The sequence below is a fragment of the Babylonia areolata genome, chromosome 34 (assembly GCF_041734735.1).
Source record: "Babylonia areolata isolate BAREFJ2019XMU chromosome 34, ASM4173473v1, whole genome shotgun sequence".
NCBI classification, from domain to species: Eukaryota; Metazoa; Mollusca; class Gastropoda; order Neogastropoda; family Buccinidae; genus Babylonia; species Babylonia areolata.
Window position 1 is genome coordinate 13,275,209 of NC_134909.1, and position 25,152 is coordinate 13,300,360.

The window sequence follows — 25,152 nt, forward strand, 5'->3', positions numbered from 1 at the left end:
ATCTCACAAGGGATCAACTGGACAATAATAATAAACCATGAACGGACAAACAAATAATTAACAAATAAGCACACAACAACACCCAAGACCAAAGCCTTAAAATATGAAGCATAATTTGAAGCCTTAAAATTCAAAGCCTTAAAAAACAATAAACATACATATAAACGAAAAACAATTTGCCCCAAGCCTAAAACAAAAACCCAATAAACATACATAAATGAGTAACAATTTGCTCCAAGCCTGAAAAAAAAAGAAAAAAAGAATTAAGATAAATAAATGAACAATGATCAAAACTTCACAGTAAACTCATAACAAATGATGATGATAACAACAACAGAACAGATGTAGTCATTCGGATGAGACGATAAACCGAGGTCCCGTGTGCAGCATGCACTTAGCGCACGTAAAAGAACCCACGGCAACAAAAGGGTTGTTCCTGGCAAAATTCTGCAGAAAAATCCACGTCAATAGGAAAAATAAATAAAACTGCACGCAGGAAAAGAAAAAAAAAGACAAAAAAAGAAAAAAAAAAGGGTGGCGCTGTAGTATAGCGACGCGCTCTCCCTGGGGAGAGCAGCCCGAATTTCACACAGAGAAATCTGTTGTGATAAAAAGAAATACAAAATACAAAATGTAGATTTTTCGAAACACCACGGAGATACAAATTGTGAAGAAATGTGTACAGCGCAATGAGAAAAATTTCCAAATTTTTTTTTTTTCCTTATCACTAAGAGGATATCATTGCAAAGAGTAAGGTATCAGAAAAGGTCCTATCTTTATCAATAGGCATTACACAGCATTAAAATGTTTTATCACAGACACAGCGAAGTGTGCTTACCGGTAACTTAACACAATTTGACGTGACCTTACACGATGAAGTGTGCTTACCGTAGTAACAAACACACTGACATGAGCTTACCATAGCAACAGATATGTGCTTACCATAGTAACACACTTTCATGTGCTTAACACAGCAACAAATATGAGCTTAGCCTTACCACAGAAACAAATACAGTAAGGTGCTTACCATAACAATAAACGCAGTATAACACGCTAACCACAGGAACAAATTTGTGTTTACCATAGTAACAAACACACTGACATGTGCTTACCATAGTAACAAACACAATGGCATGTGTTTACCCTAGAAACAAACACACTGACACACACATGCCTGCACACACACATGCCCACGCACACACACACACACACACACATATACATGCACAAACACACGCACTCTCCCCCACCATCTCCGCAGGCATTTCTCCTACATTCTGAATATTATGACACATGATTTCATGGGTCCAAACTTAGTGCATGTTTTCTTTCTTATCGACTGGAACAACCACCACAACCCCTCCTCCCACAAAGGAAGTGTTGCCATGGTTTGTTTCACTGCTGTTACACTACTAACCATTTGGCTGCTGAATGGTGACAAAACCTAATCAGTGCACCAAACTACTCCTTGTCCAACTTTAACTCTTTCACCACCATAGGCGACCTTAGTCAACTAGACAGTGCACCGCCATAGGTGACTTTAGTTGACTTGACAGTGTACCGCCATTGGTGACTGTTGACAAGACAGTGCACCGCCATAGGCGACCTTAGTCGACTAGACAGTGCACCACCATAGGCGACCTTAGTCAACTAGACAGTGCACCGCCATAGACAACTTTAGTCGACTAGACAGTGCACCGCCATTGGTGACTGTTGACAAGACAGTGCACCGCCATAGGCGACCTTAGTTGACTAGACAGTGCACCGCCATAGGCGACCTTAGTCAACTAGACAGTGCACCGCCATAGACAACTTTAGTCGACTAGACAGTGCACCGCCATTGGTGACTGTTGACAAGACAGTGCGCCGCCATAGGCAACCTTAGTCGACTAGACAGTGCACCACCATAGGCGACCTTAGTCAACTAGACAGTGCACTGCCATAGGCGACCTTAGTCAACTAGACAGTGCACCGCCATAGACAACTTTAGTCGACTAGACAGTGCACCGCCATAGGCGACCTTAGTCAACTAGACAGTGCACCGCCATAGGCGACCTTAGTCAACTAGACAGTGCACCGCCATAGACAACTTTAGTCGACTAGACAGTGCACCGCCATAGGCGACCTTAGTCAACTAGACAGTGCACCGCCATAGGTGACTTTAGTTGACTAGACAGTGCACCGCCATAGGTGACTTTAGTTGACTAGACAGTGCACCGCCATAGGCGACTTTAGTTGACTAGACAGTGCACCGCCATAGGTGACTTTAGTTGACAAGACAGTGCACCGCCATAGGTGACTTTAGTCGACTAGACAGTGCACTGCCATAGGCGACCTTAGTCGACTAGACAGTGCACCGCCATAGGTGACTTTAGTTGACAAGACAGTGCACCGCCATAGGTGACTTTAGTTGACTAGACAGTGCACCGCCATAGGCGACTTTAGTTGACTAGACAGTGCACCGCCATAGGCGACTTTACTTGACAAGACAGTGCACCGCCAGTGCACCACCATTGGTGACTGTTGACAAGACGGTGCACCGCCACAGGCGACTTTAGTCGACTAGACAGTGCGTGGCTATTGGCTACTTTAGTTGACTTCCAGGGGTCATGTTAAAAGGACAGTTCTTCACACTGTAACAAAGCTAGACAGCCGCTGCTCCCAGTTTACCACCAACAGAACAATGACTAACCTTTGCTACCCCTGACCCAATAATTTGAAGTGAGAAAGTCCACAGGTGTTGTTTTGACAGGAACCCAAGCCTGTGACTGACAGCAGCATTGTATGGAAATGTTTGGTGCTGGGGAGTGGGTTTTTTTTTTTTTTTTTTTTTTTTTTTTTAACAGAAACTTGGTGGTGAAAGAGTTAAAGTAGTGTGATGAATTCAAATCAACAGCTGAACTACAGTCCCAAGAGGAATAACTCCAAATAAAGAATGGTGACTTAACATCCTGACTGGCATTAAAAAACATGAAAATAAAAACAAACAAACAAACAAACAAACAAAAAAACAAAACAAAAAAGAAGAAGAAGAAGTAGAAGAAGAAAGAAATCAAATGTGAGGTAACTCCTGATCCCTGCAAGGCAAAACAGTTTCAGTTCCACAAAAAGAGAGGTCACCGCATTCAGACAAATTCTTACAACGCTACACCACACCTACAACTAAGGCAGATACCTGAGCAGCTGAATAATCCAATGCATTTTAGTCAGGCCTTGAGTGCAAGCATATATATATATAATATATATATATATATATTTGTGTACCTATCAGAGTGGTTTTCTTCCACAGAAATTTGCCTTCAGGACAACACTTATGCTGACAATGGTTCTTTTTTACTTTGCTAAGTGCGTGCTGCAAAAGAGAAGAAAATTTTTTCTTCATTTATTTGCTTATTTATCATAATTGTTTTTTTCTTTTTTTTGTTAGTTTTTAAAAAAAAATTTTCATATATTTTATTTTATTTTTTTCTATTTATTTTATTTTTTTTTCTTTTTCTTTTTCTTTTTTTCTATTTATTTATTTTATTTTATTTTATTTTTATTTTTATTTTTTTCTCAAGGCCTGACAAAGCGCGTTGAGTTACGCTGCTGGTCAGGCATCTGCTTGGCAAGATGTGGTGTAGCGTATATGGATTTGTCCGAACGCAGTGACGCCTCCTTGAGCTACTGAAACTGAAACTGCAACTGCAACTGCAAAAGAGAGCTCAGTTTATCGTAGCATCCAAACGACTAGATGCTCGGTTTTAATATTTCCAGTCAAGCGTGGGAGAAAGGGTGAGACCGGGGTACTTCTTCTTCTTCTTCTGCGTTCACTCGTATGCACACGAGTGGGCTTTTACGTGTATGACCGTTTTTTACCCCGCCATGTAGGCAGCCATACTCCATTTTCGGGGGCGTGCATGCTGGGTATGTTCTTGTTTCCATAACCCACCGAACGCTGACATGGATTACAGGATCTTTAACGTGCGTATTTGATCTTCTGCGTGCATATACACACGAAGGGGGTTCAGGCACTAGCAGGTCTGCACATATGTTGACCTGGGAGATCGTAAAAATCTCCACCCTTTACCCACCAGGCGCCGTCGCCGTGATTCGAACCCGGGACCCTCAGATTGACAGTCCAACGCTTTAGCCACTCGGCTATTGCGCCCGTCTGACCGGGGTTCAAACCCTGTCCCTCATGGACACTGTACTGACAGATAAGCCCCATAACCATTCTGCAACAACCTACCTGCGGCAAACAGTCACGACACAAGTCTACTCCACCGACAGACTGAACAGTTCAGCTGGAACTATTTGAAATTAAATGCTTCTGTACTAAGTTTCGGTTTCAGTAGCTCAAGGAGGCGTCACTGCGTTCGGACAAATCCATATATACGCTACACCACATCTGCCAAGCAGATGCCTGACCAGCTTCTATACTAAACTAAATAATATTGCCATCATCATCATCACCACCATCTCAATTAAGTGTTACAGCCGGCAGCGCAAATGAAAATATTTGAAAATAAATGCTTTTATGCTATATCAAATAATACTACCATGATCATTGCCATCTCAAATAAAGTGCTGCACCCACAGTGTAACTGAAAATTGAAAATAAATGCTTTTATCCTGAACTAAATAATACTAGTAATATCATCGTCTCAACAACAACCACCACCACCAATAATTCATGATTGATGTGTAACAGCTGCAACAAGAACACTAAATGAATAAAAATCAGAATACAACTAATAGTTAATAAAGAATTAACAACAACAACTACTCTACAAATAATCCAGAAACAATCAACAGCAACAACCAAGATAATAAAACAAATAATCCACAAAACAAACAACAGTGACAACAATGGTAATACAAACAACCAGACACGACACAAATGACATATGTTGTTCAGCTCTGGCAGTGCTGTTTTGTACAGTTTTTATTTTTCTCTCATGTTTGAATTCAATTGGCACACAAATTGTCAGGGCTATACAGGTCTCACAGCCTTTGACAATCATCCAGGCAATGGATACATATTCTCTGTGTCAAGGGTACATCATAGGAGGGGGGTGGAGGGGCCACATCCTCTCTCCTTCTGCAGTTTTGGAATGATCACATAAGATGGGTGTTCTCTACATTCTATGTATATATATATATATATATATATATATATATATATATATATATATATGTATATCTAAAGAATATACTAATACACACACACACACGCACACGCACACACACACACACACATTTAACTTTCCATCACAAAGTCTTCTGTTCCATATTTCTGGTCATATGTTTTGACAATACACTGAAATTCTCTGAAGAAATACTGTTACCCATAATCCCTGAAGTAGTATATTGCCAACCTCCTATACACACACACACACACACACACATACACACACACACACACACACACAAATACTACACACACACACACATACACACACACACATACATAAATACCACACACACACACACACACACACACACACACACACACACACAGAGCAAAACTTGACCAGTCCAAAAAATTACAAACAAAACAAAAGCAACAACACTGACAATTACAAGAAGCCACACAAAGCCGAAGAATCGCCTGCGAAAATTCATCACATTAAAACAAATCTTAAACCATAACTAAAACAATAAATTCACTTAAGTTTTAACACCCTTTGCCACCTCTCCCCCGTCATGGGCCCCCTCCCTCTCTCTCTCTCTAGTCTCACACACCCAAACACAGGACAATCCTGAAAAAACAAAAACAAAAAAACAACAAAAAAGAACTCACAAAAGTCAGAAACACATTAAATGTTGCAGTTGGCTTCCCGTTTCATTTCAAATCTCTGTAACAACACACCAAAATTACTTCTGCTTACAGCTTCACACAATCACATTACGGATATTAAGTAATATTACACTGAAGCACTTTTGCTTTAAAAAAAAAAAAAAACAAACAGGCCGTTCATTTGTGAAACGACAAATCAAACACCAGCTTCATTTTCAATGATTTTTGCATAACAGAGACAAGAGTACTTCGACTACACTTTCATTTTTTTTTGTTTTCTAGGTACCTGCATACCTGATCCTCCTTCACTCACATTGTAAATCTTTTCTTTTTTGTTCCACCTCCTTCACAGTAAATGATTAATATAAAAACTAAAACCTCCATGCTTCACTTCTCACACCCAAACAAACAAACAAACAAAAAAAGCTTTATCGATTGCGCTCAAACCTCTGTCCGAATATGCTTTGATGAACGCAGACTTTCATCAGGAAATAAACCTCAACATGTGATGATGAGAATGAAAAAAAACAACCAACAAAAAAACATGAAACAAAAACAAAGACACCAGAGAAAATTACACACCAAACACGTCGAACAAAACACAGGAACCAGGTTGGAAAGGAACACTGATCAATCAGGAACCAGGTTGGAGAGGAACACTAATCAATCAGGAACCAGGTTGGAGAGGAACACTAATCAATCAGGAGAGGAACACTGATCAATCAGGAACCAGGTTGGAGAGGAACACTCATCAATCAGGAACCAGGTTGGAGAGGAACACTAATCAATCAGGAACCAGGTTGGAAAGGAACACTGATCAATCAGGAACCAGGTTGGAGAGGAACACTAATCAATCAGGAATCAGGTTGGAGAGGAACACTAATCAATCAGGAACCAGGTTGTAGAGGAACACTAATCAATCAGGAGAGGAACACTAATCAATCAGGAACCAGGTTGGAGAGGAACACTAATCAATCAGGAACCAGGTTGGAGAGGAACACTAATCAATCAGGAACCAGGTTGGAAAGGAACACTGATCAATCAGGAACCAGGTTGGAGAGGAACACTGATCAATCAGGAACCAGGTTAGAGAGGAACACTCATCAATCAGGAACCAGGTTGGAGAGGAACACTAATCAATCAGGAACCAGGTTGGAAAGGAACACTCATCAATCAGGAACCAGGTTGGAGAGGAACACTAATCTATCAAAGGAACACTGATCAATCAGGAACCAGGTTGGAGAGGAACACTAATCAATCAGGAACCAGGTTGGAGAGGAACACTAATCAATCAGGAGAGGAACACTGATCAATCAGGAACCAGGTTGGAGAGGAACACTCATCAATCAGGAACTAGGTTGGAGAGGAACACTGATTAATCAGGAATCAGGTTGGAGAGGAACACTGATCAACCAGGAACCAGGTTGGAGAGGAACACTGATCAATCAGGAACCAGGATGGAGAGGAACACTAATCTATGAGGAACCAGGTTGGAGAGGAACACTAATCAATCAGGAACCAGGTTGGAGAGGAACACTAATCTATCAGGAACCAGGTTGGAGATGAACACTGATCAATCAGGAACCAGGTTGGAGAGGAACACTGATCAATCAGGAACCAAGTTGGAGAGGAACACTCATCAATCAGGAACCAGGTTGGAGAGGAACACTGATTAATCAGGAACCAGGTTGGAGAGGAACACTGATTAATCAGGAACCAGGTTGGAGAGGAACAGTTCCGAACACTGATTAATCAGGAACCAGGTTGGAGATGAACACTGATCAATCAGGAACCAGGTTGGAGAGGAACACTAATCAATCAGGAACCAGGTTGGAGAGGAACACGGAACCAGGTTGGAGAGGAACACTAATCAATCAGGAACCAGGTTGGAGAGGAACACTAATCAATCAGGAACCAGGTTGGAGAGGAACACTAATCAATCAGGAACCAGGTTGGAGAGGAACACTGATTAATCAGGAACCAGGTTGGAGAGGAACGCTGATCAATCAGGAACCAAGTTGGAAAGGAACACTAATCAATCAGGAACCAGGTTGGAGAGGAACACTAATCAATCAGGAACCAGGTTGGAGAGGAACACTGATTAATCAGGAACCAGGTTGGAGAGGAACACTGATCAATCAGGAACCAAGTTGGAGAGGAACACTCATCAATCAGGAACCAGGTTGGAGAGGAACACTGATTAATCAGGAACCAGGTTGGAGAGGAACACTGATTAATCAGGAACCAAGTTGGAGAGGAACAGTTCCGAACACTGATTAATCAGGAACCAGGTTGGAAAGGAACAGTTCCGAACACTGATTAATCAGGAACCAGGTTGGAGACACAACCCGGTACCGTCAGCTGTGGTGCTCTCCAGTCACATAAAAAAAAGAAATTTTTTTCCTAAAATTAAGTTTATCTAACACACTTACCGTGAGTGACCCACTAGTGCAGACTCCGGCAGGGAGTCCAATTCCACCCCAATTTTGGGGAGATTCACACGGCTAGTTTCATTCTTCTTCTTTTTCTGCGTTCACTCGTATGCACATGAGTGGGCTTTTACGTGTATGACCGTTTTTACCCCACCATATAGGCAGCCATACTCCGTTTTCAGGGGTGTGCATGCTGGGTATGTTCATGTTTCCATAACCCACCGAACGCCGACATGGATTACAGGATCTTTAACGTGTGTAACTGATCTTCTGCTTGCATATATATACACACGAAGGGGGTTCAGGCACTAGCAGGTCTGCACATATGTTGACCTGGGAGATCGTAAAAATCTCCACCATTTACCCACCAGGCGCCGTCACCGTGATTCGAACCCGGGACCCTCAGATTGACAGTCCAACGCTTTAACCACTCGGCTATTGCGCCCGTCGACTAGTTTCACTGAAGTGTTCCCTCCCTTGGACCAGCCATCCGTCTCATTTGCATGCACGCCACGACTGGAAAGCTGGCTTATGGCCAGAGTGAACACTTACCGCCACAACACACAATTCTCGGCCAGCTGCTGTCAGCAGCTACTGGCTGGGCTTAGCGTGAATGTAGCCCGAGACGACAAACAGGGGGGAAGGAAAGGGGATGGATAGGGTGGATGTGTCAAGGGGAGTTGAAGGAGGGAGGGGGGGGTAAGGGGGGGGGGTGAGGGTAAACAAAACAAAAATCGACACTCATAACCCTCCCCCTCACCCACCCACACAAACAGACAATAGGAAAGACAAAAACAACAACACGAGGTAAGGGCAGGTGCGGAAGGTGTGTGCAGAGAAAACAGCAGGGAGCTAAAAGCCAAAAAAATTCAACAGTCCATCATAACCCACACCACACCAACCCCCCCCCCCCCCCCCCCCCCCCCCCCCCCCCCCCCCCCCCCCCCCCCGGCCCCTCCCCTACCCCCCAAACCCACCACCCCTACACACACACACACACGCAATCACGGCCGGTCGGAAGCCAGCTCTCCAGCCATGGATGCTGTGTCGACGGAGGTGCTCTCCACCTTGACGAAGTTCTGCAGCAACGACTGGATCTCCTCCAGCAAGGGCTCGCACATCTTCTGGTAGCCCTGCTTCGTCAGGTGCACAAAGTCCCACATGTCCTGGCGCCCGATCGTCTCCGACCCCGACTCGTAGAACAGTGACGGCTCCACGGCCAGGAAGGTCACGTTGGGAAGGTCGCACAGCTTCTCTTCCAGCTTGAGGTTGATGTGCGCCAGTTTCCTTCGGATGGGATTGGGCTCCTCCCCTCGAGGCAACAAGCCCTGGAACCAGCAGAACAAACAAATGGCCCGTCATTCATTGGTCAGGTGACAAGACAAGACAAGACGTGGAGTGGAGTGGTGGCCTAGAGGTAACGCGTCCGCCTAGGAAGCGAGAGAATCTGAGGGCACTGGTTCGAATCACGGCTCAGCCGCCGATATTTTCTCTCCCCTCCATTAGACCTTGAGTGGTGGTCTGGACGCTAGTCATTCGGATGAGACGATAAACCGAGGTCCCGTGTGCAGCATGCACTTAGCGCACGTAAAAGAACCCACGGTAACAAAAGGGTTGTTCCTGTCAAAATTCTGTAGAAAAATCCACTTGGACAGGAAAAACAAATAAAACTGCACGCAGGAAAAAATACAAAAAAAATGGGTGGCGCTGTAGTGTAGCGACGCGCTCTCCCTGGGGAGAGCAGCCCGAATTTCACACAGAGAAATCTGTTGCGATAAAAGGGAATACAAATACAAATACAAATATATTTATTTCAGGAAACCCTGTGGGACCACATGGAAATGTTACATATTTCATGTAACTAAAAAACGTCCTCACAAGCACTAACACACACAAAAAAAGTGAAAAATGACAATTAATGGTTGGTCATTGGTCGGTTAAGAAAAGATGTCACTTGCAAACAGCAAAAAAATGCCCAGTAGTGGTTGGGTATTTAAACAAAACGTATCACAAACTGACAGTGAAAAATATTACTCAAAGGTTGGTCAGTTAACTCTCTCCATACGAACGGCGAAAGAGACGACGTTAACAGCGTTTCATTCCAATTACCATCATCAAAATATTGCAAGCGGAACGCTCTTATACTGAAGAGGTGAATGTTGACAAAGAATACCACAGTTCTGACGACGGAGGCTAAAGGTTGGGTCATTCAGACACCCACTGGACATCCGAGTGGTCTGTGTAGAGGAGAACAGAGGACTGGCCGTACTGAGTGAGTTAACAAAACATATCACAAGCACACACCAATTAACAGTTGGTTGTTGGTCAGTTAACAAAACATATCACAAACAGCAACAAGAGAGGCAAGGCCTTCAAGACTCACTTGTGATACACTTAAAAAAAACAACAAAAAAACCCAAGCTTTTTATGTATTGAGCATAATTTCAAAATGTAATGTTTAAGATGAGAAAGATCAGTTTAAAGCAAATTAAGTCCCCTAGCATGAATTACAGAGTAATTTCCCTTCTTTACTATCTGCACCAAAAATAAATGAGTCAAAAAGGGTGGTGCTGCATTGTGGCGATGTGTTCTCCCCAGGGACAGCAGCTTGAATTTCACATAAATACGTTGTGCCAAAAAGCAAATACAATAACATAAAAGACAGTGTTTCCAGTCACAAGCATGATGTAGGCGATGAGAACAGCAAGGCAAGAACTTTCCAGAACAGTAACCATGGAGAGAACAATGAGCAATCAGGACGACAACGACGAAAATGATACCAAAGATATCTATGATGATGGAACATCTGACAATGACCAAAAAAAAAAAAAATTTTTTTTAATGCTACAACAATGATGATAACACTCAGTATAAGAACAGTGACAAATACAAAAAAAAAAAAAAAAAAAAAAAAGAGAGAGAGATGTTATTGCATCAATGTTTGAAGAATTGTGGTGACGGGCGCAATAGCCGAGTGGTTAAAGCGTTGAACTGTCAATCTGAGGGTCCCGGGTTCGAATCACGGTGACGGCACCTGGTGGGTAAAGGGTGGAGATTTTTACAATCTCCCAGGTCAACATATGTGCAGACCTGCTTAGTGCCTGAACCCCCTTCGTGTGTATATGCAAGCAGAAGATCAAATACGCACGTTAAAGATCCTGCAATCCATGTCAGTGTTCGGTGGGTTATGGAAACAGGAACATACCCAGCATGCACACCCCTGAAAACGGAGTATGGTTGCCTACGTGGCGGGGTAAAAAAACGGTCATACACGTAAAGGCCCACTCGTGTACATACGAGTGAACGTGGGAGTTGCAGCCCACGAACGCAGAAGAAGAAGAAGAAGAGAATTGTGGTGGTATTCATTCACTCAGCCTCACACACCAATGCACATCACCAATGACTGAAACACACATACACCCTTTAAAAGCAATACACTCTCACAGCAACACGCAAGTAAAAATAAAAGCGGAGGGGTGGAGGGAGGGATGGACTTCAGACAATTCTGATTCCCTCGCGTCTTTTAAATCTCGTCTCAAAACTCACCTTTTCCCTCAGCAATAAGTTCAATTGTGGCAGGTCCACTTCCTTTTCGTTAGCTGTGCTTGACTATGTGTGTATACATATGTATGTGTACATAACTACATGCATGTATACAAATGTGTATTGTGTGTGCGTGTGTTTATGTAAATTTGTGCCTGCCTATGTGTGCATATGTGTTAAGGTAGCTGTTAGATACACATGTATGTTAAAATGTATGTATGCAGTGTGTGTGTGTGTGTGTGTGTGTGTGTGTGTGTGTGTGTGTGTGTGTGTGTGTAGTCACATTTGGTGTGTGTATGTAACATAGATATAATGTCTTATGTTAACAAAAGCGTTTTTGTAAAGCACCTAGAGCAGATTTCTGGATAGTGTGCTATATAAATATCCATTATTATTATTATTATTAATTACATAATCAGTTACATACATTTGTATATGCATATGTATGTGTGTGTGTGTGTGTATGGTTTGTTGTTTTGTTTTTTCAACGCTGATACACATGATGACATAATTTTCTTTCTGTTATTTTGACTTAAAACAAAGTGTACCTCAGTGTAATGAAACTTGTGACATGTGTTACTCGATTGATATCGTTTTTTGTGTTTGTTTGTTTGTTTATTTTCTGGTTTTTGTTTGTTTGTTTGTTTTCTTCTGTTCTTTGTCCTTAAAAAAAAAAAATGTTGAGAAATATAACCTTCTGTGCAAGGGAAAAACAAAAAACAACAACAAAAAAAACCCACATTTACATAAAATCAAATATCTGACATCATCTACATATACATCCCATCCTGTCAGCTCTGGTCTCCTTCCGATACATGTCTGCTTTACATCCCTGCTGTCAGAACAAAGTCCTTTGAGTCAGAGTTCTTTCCCTCTCTCTCTTTTTTTTTTTTTTTTTTTTTTTTGCTGCCCCATCATCTGCACCATTTCAGTGGCATTACTCCCATGCCGCTCATTTAGATTCCCCCATACACGGCCACACCCGGGTTCGTCCGTCACAGTTCCAGCGTCAGCAGTCCGCTGGGAACCATTGATGTTAGGTCGCCAGGAGGCCACACACCAGAGGAGACCCTGCACTGCTGCTGAGTCACTTCGGTGGTGTTCAGTGGTGCCTGTTCTGATTCAACGTACTTAGGGACACCACCTACTAAGCCCCCTACTAACGACAATAATGGCTTAGTCGCGGAGCCAGACTGAGCGTCCCTCCCAGTGTGGAGACCGCCACCACGTCCCTCAAACAACAGCCCCCCATGAATCTGCCGACACTGAAGACACTGACAGGACTCACCCCAAGCACAGAAGTGGAGGGGTGTCGAAAATGAGGTCACCATGAGAGCAGGGCATGAAAGGCCACAGACTTTGAGACTGTTTTGTTTATATTGGTGATGATGGAGGAGGAGGAGGAGTTCTTTCTCTTTTCATGGCTCAACTGTCTGCTCAACTCCCTTTTTCAGATCAACTCTTCCTCTTCTGCTTCATTTCAGTATTCCCTGAAAACCCACTTCTTTATACTAATGCTGAACGTCATCCCACTACTCCACTATGTACATCTCAGTTTGGGTGTGGGTGTGTGTGTGTGTGTGTGTGTGTGTGTGTGTGTGTGTGTGTGTGTGTGTGTGTAAGAATGTGTAAGAATGTGTGTGTGTGTGTGTGTGTGTGTGTGTGTGTATTTTACTATTTTTGTAAAGCACCTTGAGCCCTATGTACAGAAAACTAGACGACATATAAAGTCACATTATCATTAATCATTATCAAATAAATATCTAAAACGCATGCTGTCAGCTGGCAAACTCACCATAACTATCAGCTGTGCCTTGGGCCGTTTCTCAGTGAGCACTTCCACGATCTTTTCGATGGCCTCCGATACTTGTTCAGCACTGTGGTCATGGTTGTTGGTCCCAATCAGTAGCACAATCACCTTCAATCAAAGGGACAATCACTTGTCAATCAGTGCAACGATAACACATCAATCAACGTGACAATCAATGACCAGTCAGTAGGACAATCAATAATCAATCATTTGTCAATCAGTATGACAATCATTTGTCATTCAATTTGACAATCACATGTCAATCAGTGGTACGATCACATGTCAGTCAGCATGACTATCTATCACCCCTTCACAGTAGAACAATCATTTATTAGTCATAGGTACAATCATTCGTCAACCAGAACAATCATTTGTCAATCAGAAGGGAAATCACAAAACCGTCAGCATGGTAGAACGATCATATTTCAATCAGTAGGATAATCATTTCTATATCAGCATGGCAATCTATCATCTATCAGGACAATCGCTTATCATTCAGCAGGACAATCATTTGTCAATCAATGGGACAATCACATATTAATCAGTTGGACAATCACCTGTTTAAATCTGCGTGACAATCAATCAACGATCAGAAGAACAAACCACTTATCAATCATTTATCAATCACTGGGACAATCATATGTCGACCAGTTGCACAAATCACATGTCAATAAGCATGACAGTCAATCGCCTCATCAGTGGGGCATGCAGTGACTTCTTCTTCTTCTGCGTTCACTCGTATGCACACGAGTGGGCTTTTACGTGTATGACCGTTTTTACCCCGCCATGTAGGCAGCCATACTCCGTTTTCGGGGGAGTGCATGCTAGGTTATGTTCTTGTTTCCATAACCCACCGAACGCTAACATGGATTACAGGATCTTTAGCGTGCGTATTTGATCTTCTGCTTGCATATACACACGAAGGGGGTTCAGGCACTAAGCAGGTCTGCACATATGTTGACCTGGGAGATTGGAAAAATCTCCACCCTTTACCCACCAGGCGCCGTCACCGTGATTCGAACCCGGGACCCTCAGATTGACAGTCCAACGCTTTAACCACTCGGCTATTGCGCCCGTCGCAGTGACTTAACAATCAGCAGGACAATCACTGTGTCAAACGGCAGGGCAATCATTTATCAACGACGACAGGGAGCGTACCTTGGGTTCCACGTTGTCCATCTCCCCGTTGAGGATTCGCCACAGCAAGTGCTGTGTCTGGTCCGCCCCAATGCTGAAGTTGAGGCAGTGCAGAGGTTCGAACATCTCCTTCCAGATCTGTCCCACAGCAACAACCACCATGCCACAATCAGAGAGTGGCTCACACAAGCAGAAGTGTAAAAAAAAAAAAAAAAAAAACAAGAGAGGCAAGGCCTTCAAGACTCACTTGTGCTACACTTAAAAAAAAAAAAAAAAAAAAAAAATCCAAGCTTTTCATGCATTGAGTATAATTTCAAAATGTAATGTTTAAGATGAGAAAGATCAGTTTAAAGCAAATTAACTCCCCTAGCATTAACTACAAAGTAATTTCCCTTTTTTTACTATCTGCACCAAAACGTTTGCAAAATAAATAAAACTTCCATGCTTAGCAAAAGAAGTTCCTGTTTGAATAAAAAATGATAATAATGACTCCTCTTGTTGTTGGGTCAGAATATCAGATCAAAGTGCCAAGTTTAGAGAATACCAAAAATATAAATATAACAGTAAATGCAGTTTGCATATAATTAGGCTTCATATTTTATTTTTTTGTGCCCATCCCAGAGGTGCAATATTGTTTTAAACAAGATGACTGGAAAAGAACTGAATTTTTCCTATTTTTATGCCAAATTTGGTGTGAACTGACAAAGTATTTCAGAGAAAATGTCAATGTTAAAGTTTACCACGGACACACAGACACACACACACACACACACACACAGACAACCGAACACCAGGTTAAAACATAGACTCACTTTGTTTACACAAGTGAGTCAAAAAAACAAAACATCACCATGGCCATATCATCAATATAACCCGTCAGTTTGATAAGGACAGTCAGCTGAATAATCACTGATCACTGTCAGATAAGTGACTAAAGTCAGTTAAATAAAACAGTTTCATTACATTTACAGTCAGTAAAGTTATAAACACAGTTTATTCACATTCATTGATTCAATAAAACACATTCTAAACACAGTCAATAAACACTGTTTAATCACAATCAGTTAAAAATAAACACATTTAACTGCAGACAGTTAAGAAACACAGCCTATAAATACATTTTAATAACCATGGTTTAATCAGTTTAATAGCCATAGTTTAGACATTAGTCAGTAACATAAAAAAACAACAACAAAAAAACAGTTTAAACAGTAAAAAGATTAAACAACACAGTTTAAATACAGTCAGTTGAATAAACACAATTTAATAATCACAATTTAAGCAGTCAGTTAAATAAACATAGTTAATATTAATAACCACCGTGTAATGAGAGTCATTTAAAAATATTCAATTCACAGTTTAATACCAGTCAATACACAATGTTTAATAACCAGTTTAATCAAAGTTGAATAAATAAACAGTTTAACCACAGTCAGTAAATAACTCTCTCCTTACGAACGTCGAAAGAGACGACGTTAACAGAGTTTCACCCCAATTACCATCATCAAAATATTGCAGGCGGAAGGCTCTTATACTGAAGACGTGAATGTTCACAAAGAATACCACAATTCTGACGACGGAAGCTAAAGGTTGGGTCATTCAGACACTCACTGGACATCCGAGGGGTCTGTGTAGAGGAGAAGAGAGGACTGGCCGTACTGAGTGAGTTAACAAGCAGTCAAACAAGTTACTGTTCTTTGGTCTGTTGTTTGGTTTGGAATTTCTCTTTCCTCTGACTGTCCGAGACTTTCTCCCCCCCCCCCCCCACCCCCACTCCATTTTCAAGTAAGCACATATATGAGCCATGATACAAACCTATCAAACCAAAAGACAATCACTAAACAATGCAGCAACTTCACAAAAATCACATGCGGGTGTGCGCACACACACACACCTGCTCACACACACACACACATACACATACACATGCACACACACGCACGCACACACACACACACACACACACACACACACACACTGACTGAGAACGTTGATGTTTTTGACTTTTTGCATTCATTATCAGTTGTTTCGCTTGTCAGTTTAATGACTTCTCTTTTACGAAGTCCTTTAAGTAATTTCCTGTAACTGTATTTAGAGGGTTTTTTTGTTTTTGTTTTGTTTTTCTTCCAGATTTCACCCACATTTTTACCCTCATTAGCCCAGTTTCCCCCAACCCTCCATTCATCCACATCTCCCACCCCTTCTAACCGATAATACTCAGATGTATTCATAAATACTTTAACAAAATGTCTTCAATCACCGATATGTGTGACGGGACATTAAACAAAAATTCCTCCACACACACACACACGCACGCACACAAACACATGCACACACACACACACACATTACAACCACTCATGAACACACACACACACACACACACACACACACCAGATCATGTGCCTCCATCCCCACATGTATACATGCTCACAAACACATTTGGATATGTATCTGTGACACTTGTTCTTACAAATGACACACACCACACAACCATACATTAATCAACTGATCCCCTCGCCTTTGACAGCCATAGGGGCAGTAATTTCATAATCATATGGAGTGATGGCCTAGAGGTAACATGTCCGCCTAGGAAGCGAGAGAATCTGAGCATGCTGGTTCGAATCACAGCTCACACCACAAACACACAAACATTGACATGCATGTGCGTGCACTCACAAGCATGCACATACATGCATACCCACAGACACACAGATATCATGAATGATATATATGTGACGCCCACCACACACACATACACATGCAGGGTTTCATCTGAAAATTGAAAAGCTTGTAACACTTGTCATAGCACAAGGAAAATCAGCAGGACATTTTGGAAATCAAAAGGACAAAGTGTTTTGACACAAAAGAAAAACACTATATTTTTTCAAACTTTTCATTTTCATGTGAAGAAAAAAACAAAGACACAAAAAACCCCCCACAAAAATGTGGATTGTTAACACACACTTTACAAAAAGATATCTTGTTACTCAAGACTTAGATTAATTTTGAAACTGAAAAGAACCCCATTCTAATTTCTGGACTGGGCTTTACACCTGCAGTTCAGGCAGGATGTGCTCAAACGACTTTTCCCTTGTAGAAGTCTTGATTCACCAGACTACCCCATTTCCAGAGCAGTCAGAAATGTGAAGCCCTGCCTGTGCCTCCCTTCCAACAGGAGGCGCAATAGCCTGTCTTATTGGTTGGTTGGTTGGCATGGATACTTATATAGCGCCTATCCTCAGTCGGAGACCAAGCTCTAAGCGCTTTACAAACACGGGGTCATTTACACAACAGGCTGCCTACCTAGGTAGAGCTGACTGACGGCTGCCATTGGGCGCTCATCATTCGTTTCCTGTGTCATTCAATCAGATTTCAGGCACGCACACATACACACTCAGACAAACATATAACATTTTACGTGTATGACCGTTTTGTTTATTTACCCCGCCCTGTAGGCAGCCATACTCTATTTTCGGGGGGGGTGCATGCTGGGTATGTTCTTGTTTCCATAACCCACCGAACACCGACATGGATTACAGGATCTTTAACGTGCGTATTTGATCTTCTGCGTGCGTATACACACGAAGGGGGTTCAGGCACTGGCAGGTCTGCACATATGTTAACCTGGGAGATCGGAAAAATCTCCACCCTTTACCCACCAGGCGCCACCGAGATTCAAACCCCAGACCCTCAGATGGAAAGTCCAACGCTTTAACCACTCGGCTATTGCGCCCGTCTTATGTCAGATATGTGTCAGTTGATACATTTCCAGCAACAATTTCAGTTGTTGTTTTTTTTCTTCATTGGCACGGTTACGGAACAGACCATCACATTTAGTTTTCCTTTCACAATAACTTGCTGTCACAGTGCCAAAGAAAACACTGTCACAACGGGCGATCAGCTGCACACATATGGCTTAAATTGTTTCAACGGTGCTGATGAGTCAATGAAAGCAGAAAACTGGATGCATCTTGGTCATAAACATTAAATGCTGTGTCCACCTTTGCAAAAAAAAAAAAAAAAAAAAAAAAAAGCTTTTTGATGAGGTACCGATTTCATTGAAAATGTTTCAGTGATTTTCATCCATGTCTGATGCTCAAATGGATCCCTGTACATACATACATGTATATATACACACACAAATATGTGACACACACACCACGCACAAATGTGCACACGTGATAATCATCTCCATATATTTACAGATGGATCAATCCTTGTTGACAAAAATGCTTGCACGGCTTTTACTATTCCTGCTTTTAAAGTTGAAAAAATCTTACTTAATTGGAAAAAATCTTTCCATATTTACGGCTGAGCTTATTGCTATTATACATGTTCTGAACTACTTGATGAGCCATCAAATCGTTCTCTCTAAAATAGTATTGTTTGCGGATTCCAAATAAGCGCTTTAAGCCTAAGAATCATTTAATGATTTAGCCTTGAAACAAGACCTGATTTAGTTTTGGAGGCTAATCATTTGGTACATTGTTTGAGGATTAAAGGTACTCATGTCAGTTTTTGTTGGGTGTCTTCTCATGTGGGCATCTATGGCAATGGAATTGCTGATAAAGCAGCTAAAAGAGGAGCGCAAGATTCAGAAAATTCAACAAAAATACATGCCCGTCTTTCCATGAATGAGGCATACTAAAAAAAAATAAAAAAAGCCGCATACACTCTATTAGAAAAATCAGTATGGTGTCGATTTCATACTCAATGGAAGGAAATGTTCTTGAAACAAAAAAGGACATTATTCCCCGAGCATATTATTATAGAAGAAAAGATACCGAATCCATCAGCTTGCTATACAAGATTAATAACCTCTACTTTCATCCATATAAAACTTAACACGCTGAAGACAAAATACAGTAAAAATGTTATATGCACCTGTGGTAAGCATTTTGGCTTGCATCATTGTTTGTTTCACTGTCGGCAGTTACGTAACTTCTTGCCCAAGTGCTTCACAAAGAATACCGATTCTGCAGACAATTTTCTAAAATTTATTTCTAACAAGGAGCTTATGGTCGAACTTTCAAAGGCATTAATTCATAGCCCTATTTCTACATTCCTTTAAAGTCTTAACTCCCGAGAGCAAGGTTTCGGTTGCGCATGCGCACTAGAGCCTATCCATAAAAGGGAAAGGGGCGGAGTTTATCTATAAAAAGCGCGAGCACGTGTCCGGTAGAAATGTAAACATGCGGGAGGTGAAAGCAAAACAAAGACCGACTCACTGTTAGCGGAGAAAGATATCCGTGTACTCCTGCCACACCTGCTCCCAAAACCGAAACTGCTTCCTCTCCAGCACTCTCACTTCAGACTGGCGCCGGGGGTTACGAGCGTCAATCACAGTTTTTGTGGAGGTCACTCGCCGGCTGTTTATGTGATCATTCCAGTCCAAGAAAGGTTAGTAGATCGTCATATTTCTCTCCGTTTGCATGTTTTACAAACAATGTGGTCGTTTACGGTTGCCAACGTCGAGGGGCTGTCTGCATGCTTTCCAATTCTCACCGGACAGTACCACGTGCTGGTGCTATTTTTATCTGACAGACACGTCTAGCGCAAACACAAACGGCTCTAGCTCCGCCCCTTTTCTCTGCATTCAAATTTTGTATTACGTGTAGCTGACACATTTTGTACTTTCCAAAGTCAATTCAGGTCCAGATTGGAAGCTGCTAGGCAAATCTCGCTCTCTGCCATAAATGAAGCCAAACCGTAGCTTTATTAGGCTTTTATTTTGAATAAACCTTCACCGACGTCACAGTGTCAGGCTCTGGTGAGAAACTGGCTTGATTCAAATCGCCCGCCATTTATAGTCCGGTTCAGGCTTTAACGTACTTTGTGTTCATGGTTTTAGTAATTACTATCATTATTGAATTGTTACTGTTAGATGTAATTGCATGTTAGTTGTGCATTCTTTGTCGTTTTCCACCTGTTCTGTTTTCCTGATTTATCTTCCATCCCACCCACCGACCCATGCTCCCCCCCCCCCCACCCATGCTCCCCCCCACTTACCGTGCTCCCCCCCACCCGTGCTCCCCCCCACCAACCCGTGCTCCCCCCCACCCACCGTGCTCCCCCCCACCTACCGTGCTCCCCCCCACCCACCGTGCTCCCCCCCACCTACCGTGCTCCCCCCCCCCCCCCCACCCACCCATGCTCCCCCCCACCTACCGTGCTCCCCCCCACCTACCGTGCTCCCTCCCACCCACCGTGCTCCCCCCCACCTATGCCACCCACCCGTGCTCCCCCCCACCTACCGTGCTCCCCCCCCACCCACCCGTGCTCCCCCCCACCTACCGTGCTCCCCCCCACCCACCCGTGCTCCCCCCCCACCTACCGTGCTCCCCCCCACCCACCCTACCGTGCTCCCCCCCACCTACCGTGCTCCCCCCCACCCACCCTACCGTGCTCCCCCCCACCTACCGTGCTCCCCCCTACCCACCCGTGCTCCCCCCCACCCACCCATCCCACCCACCCGTGCTCCCCCCACCTACCGTGCTTCCCCCCACCCACCCGTGCTCCCCCCCCACCTACCGTGCTCCCCCCCACCCACCCATGCTCCCCCCCACCTACCGTGCTCCCCCCCACCCACCCGTGCTCCCCCCCACCCACCCATGCCACCCACCCGTGCTCCCCCCCACCTACCGTGCTCCCCCCCACCCACCCGTGCTCCCCCCCACTCACCCACCCGTGCTCCCCCCACCCACCCACCCGTGCTCCCCCCCACCCACCCATGCCACCCACCCGTGCTCCCCCCCCACCCACCCATGCCACCCCCCCCCCCTTTTTTTCTTTTTTATTCAAATTGTTTAATATCACTAGTAATGAAAAGACGTTAAACTAAAGAACAAACACACAAATAGACACATGTATGCATGTGCAGTAACACACACACATACGCATGCACATACACACTTATCCATTGTGTGACACACACACACAGATATGCACACACACACACACACACACACACACACACACACACACAAACACACACATATACCACAGTAAAACGACACCTGCTCACCTCAGTTTGTCCCAGATGAGCAAATATGGAGTCTCCCAAAAACAGCACCTCCGGCTCTCTCTCCTTGCCTTCCATTAGAAAAGCATTGTGCTGCACACACATACACACACACACAGTGACATATACACACATTAATACATAGTTATAGAATGGAATATGGTGCATACAGTGACACATATACACACAAATACAAATACACACATACATATAAAACTGTGACATGATGAACAAATTAAGTTAAAAAAAAAAAAATCACAAAACATTTTTAAACCTAATTTTTAAGGTAACGAAAGACAATTTTCTGATGTTTGTACTGAAAACCAATTTTTCACAATAGTGAATAGTGTCAAAGTTCTTTGACTGCTATGCAATACATTTTGACAATATGCGTGCATGTGTGTGTGTGTGTGTGTGTGTGTGTGTGTGTGTGTGTGTGTGTGTGTGTGTGTGTGTGTGTGTGTGTGTGTGTGTGTGTGTGTGTGTACTTTATGTGTGTGTGTGTGTGTGTGAGACAGTGAGTGCATATGTCATGTCAGAGACAGACTGTGCATAAACATATGAGTACATGCATACCTGCAATTTAGTAAGCACATGTGTGTGTGTGTGTGTGTGTGTGTGTGTGTGTGTGTGTGTGTGTTTGTGTGTGTGTGTGTGAGCATAATTGCATATGTTCCAGTCTGTGTGCATGCATGCATGCGTATTCAGGCATGGCGAAGGTCTGCAATTTGAAATCACCAGATGCGCAAGTATATAAATTTAGATAGCATATGTCCAACGGACCTTACTACGTAAGTGTATTTACTTGCTTAATAATAATATTGCGTGATTGCCATTATCTTGGAAATTTTAAGATACTGCACATAACATTTCAGTTTTTACTTTTAGTTTTTGTCTGATGTACAGTTTTAATTCCCATAGCCAAATAACTTCAAATATTGCTTGTGAATGAGAGTGGTAAAGAGTGGGGCATGGTGGGTGGGGTGGTCGGACTTGGAAAAGAAATTCCCTGGGGTTTTTTGGCAATTTTTTTTAATCAATAAATATCATTACAATGATTTTTCAGACTAGATGCACTGGGGGAGAAGGGGGATGGGAGGAGGGGGTGGAGGACACTGACTCAGTCTGCATTATTCAATTACTGGATGTGAAGCTTCTTTCTTATCGTTTAAGTTATCCCTGTGCATACATGTTGACAGACAGCAATGGTATGTGTCTCTTGTACATGCTTGCTTCTGTGTTTGGAGCCTCAATCTGGGAGGACGCCTCTGGATTTACATTGCTATGTTTGTTTTTTTCCTCTAAACTGAGCATGACCTGGATCTCTCTCTCTCTCTCTCTCACTCACACACACACACACACACACACACACCTGATTATCTATTAAGTCATTCAGCCCTGTGCCCGAGTATTACTCTGGCATCAAAATTTGTCTCATCAAAACGGTTTTAACATTCCTACATACACACAAACCATATTAAAATGGAACTAACTTTTAATGAGTTTTATAGTATTCTTAAAGTGTCTACATGTAACTTGGAGGAAAATTTTTTTCAGGTTCAGGTTCAGGTTAGGGGCGATGCCAAGCATCGTAGTCTTGTGGCTTTAAACGCCCCATCGGTTTTCGTTTTGTGTTTTGTTGTTACCTTTATTTGGTCAGGTACTCCAAAGCCCAGGATCACCTTTGCCCATCAAAGTCAAACATTGTTTTCTTTTTCATATCATGGTCATCAATAAGCTTTTTAAAGGCATTCATGTTAGGTACATGTTTGATTTCTGGGGTTAGTCGATCTATTCCAATTGTTAGTTACTCTGTAACTAAAATTAAAAACATTTTCTAATATTGCTACTATAATGTTGCTTCTGAATCTTGTCGGTACTGTTACGGGTGACAATGTTAGTTTATGGATCAATAAAGAAACATGCTTTGTCAATGTCATCAACATTATTATATATTTCATATGCTTGTATCAAGTCCCCTCGTACCCTTCTTGCTTTAAGGGATGGGAGCTTAAGATATTTTACCTTTTCTTCATAAGAAAAATCCTGTATTTCATGGACTAATTTTGTTGCTCATCTTTGTACTCCTTTGATTGCAGCAGATCAACGCTTTAATTTTGGGAAGCAAACCGTGTTTGCATATTCTAACATAGGTCTTACCAATGCTTTATATAGTCTTAAAAATGTACTGCTATCCAGAAATGTGAAGGTACACTTGATTAGACCAATTCTCTGCGGGTTTTTTTCACATCATTATGCCATGGAAGGCTGTAAACTTCCTAGGGTTGAATGGGTTTAATAACCCTGGTAAATAAACAACTTTGGTCTTAGTTGGTTTGTAAATTCTACTGAATGCTTGCAAGCAGGCCAAGGAATATATATATATATATATATATATATATATATATATACATACATACATAAAACGTGGATATCAGTGCATCGGTGCTATCACGCGCTGTACTAACACATGTACATGTAATGAAAAATGTACCATACCAATTAATATGTTTCTACAGGAAAATCTTAAACGATAGCAGACGGAAGACAACGAAGAGACAATCAAAAATGCATGACACGTCAAGCAGATACTTATTTCGTAATCACTCAGTCGATAAACCACTGTGGTAACTGGATGTACCTGACTCATCCATCGCCCATCTCCTTGCACATCCTTCACTGGTTGTGGGTTGGCTGCAGGATTTGCCATGCTGTTTTTTTCCAATATGCCTCTGACTGCGACTAATTTCGTCTGCAAATTTTTCCCTTCTGCCGCCGGAAATGCAGCTATTATAAATAGCGCACTTCCCTTTCCGGTAGCCCGGCGATGGGGATGGTGGAGGGAAGATTCGAGAAACATGTCTTTTTACCACAAATTTGAGGATGAATCATCAGAGAATCAATAGCGTGAGGTGAACAGATTTGATTGGTCTAAACTATTCAGCAGATATACAAAGTCTGGTCACCGTGGCGTTTTTGTTGTTGTTGTTTTTAAGGCGCTGAGTAGAAAATACTGCAAAACAAGATACAATAAACATTTGCAAAATAACTTGACACTCAGCCGGCGGCCCGCGGCCGCACCGGCTGAGAAAGATGCCGTCACGGTGAATTACCGTGATTGACAGTGGACATAAAAATACGATTTTGGATATTACAAGTTCAACATATTTACCCAGTCACTGATAAAATCCTGCATTCATTAATCTCTCAGAACAAACTACATGTTCTTCTGATGTACAGATCAGCTGTGTTTTAAATCACCATGAAATGTAATCGCCGGCGCCGGGCGCGAATCAGTTACTGCCACGGTTTCAAGATCCTCAGTCACCGCTGGCAATCAAAATAATCAAATATACATTCACTGACGCGCGTGACTATCCACTGAGGTGGATATGTGGTTTGGCAGGAAAACTTGAACTCAATG

General features: G+C 42.6%; 1 protein-coding gene across 1 annotated transcript; it reads right to left on the reverse strand.

Moving 5' to 3' along the window:
- Positions 1 to 9,218: 9,218 nt before the first annotated feature.
- Positions 9,219 to 24,488, reverse strand: LOC143277668 (platelet-activating factor acetylhydrolase IB subunit alpha2-like). Its single transcript, XM_076582576.1, has 5 exons — positions 24,370 to 24,488; positions 21,732 to 21,821; positions 14,726 to 14,842; positions 13,553 to 13,675; positions 9,219 to 9,542 (listed from the first exon to the last, which is right to left on the reverse strand). The coding sequence occupies exons 1-5, from the start codon at positions 24,436 to 24,438 to the stop codon at positions 9,219 to 9,221; spliced, it is 723 nt and encodes a 240-aa protein (XP_076438691.1). The 5' UTR covers positions 24,439 to 24,488.
- Between the last annotated feature and the right edge of the window lie 664 nt (positions 24,489 to 25,152).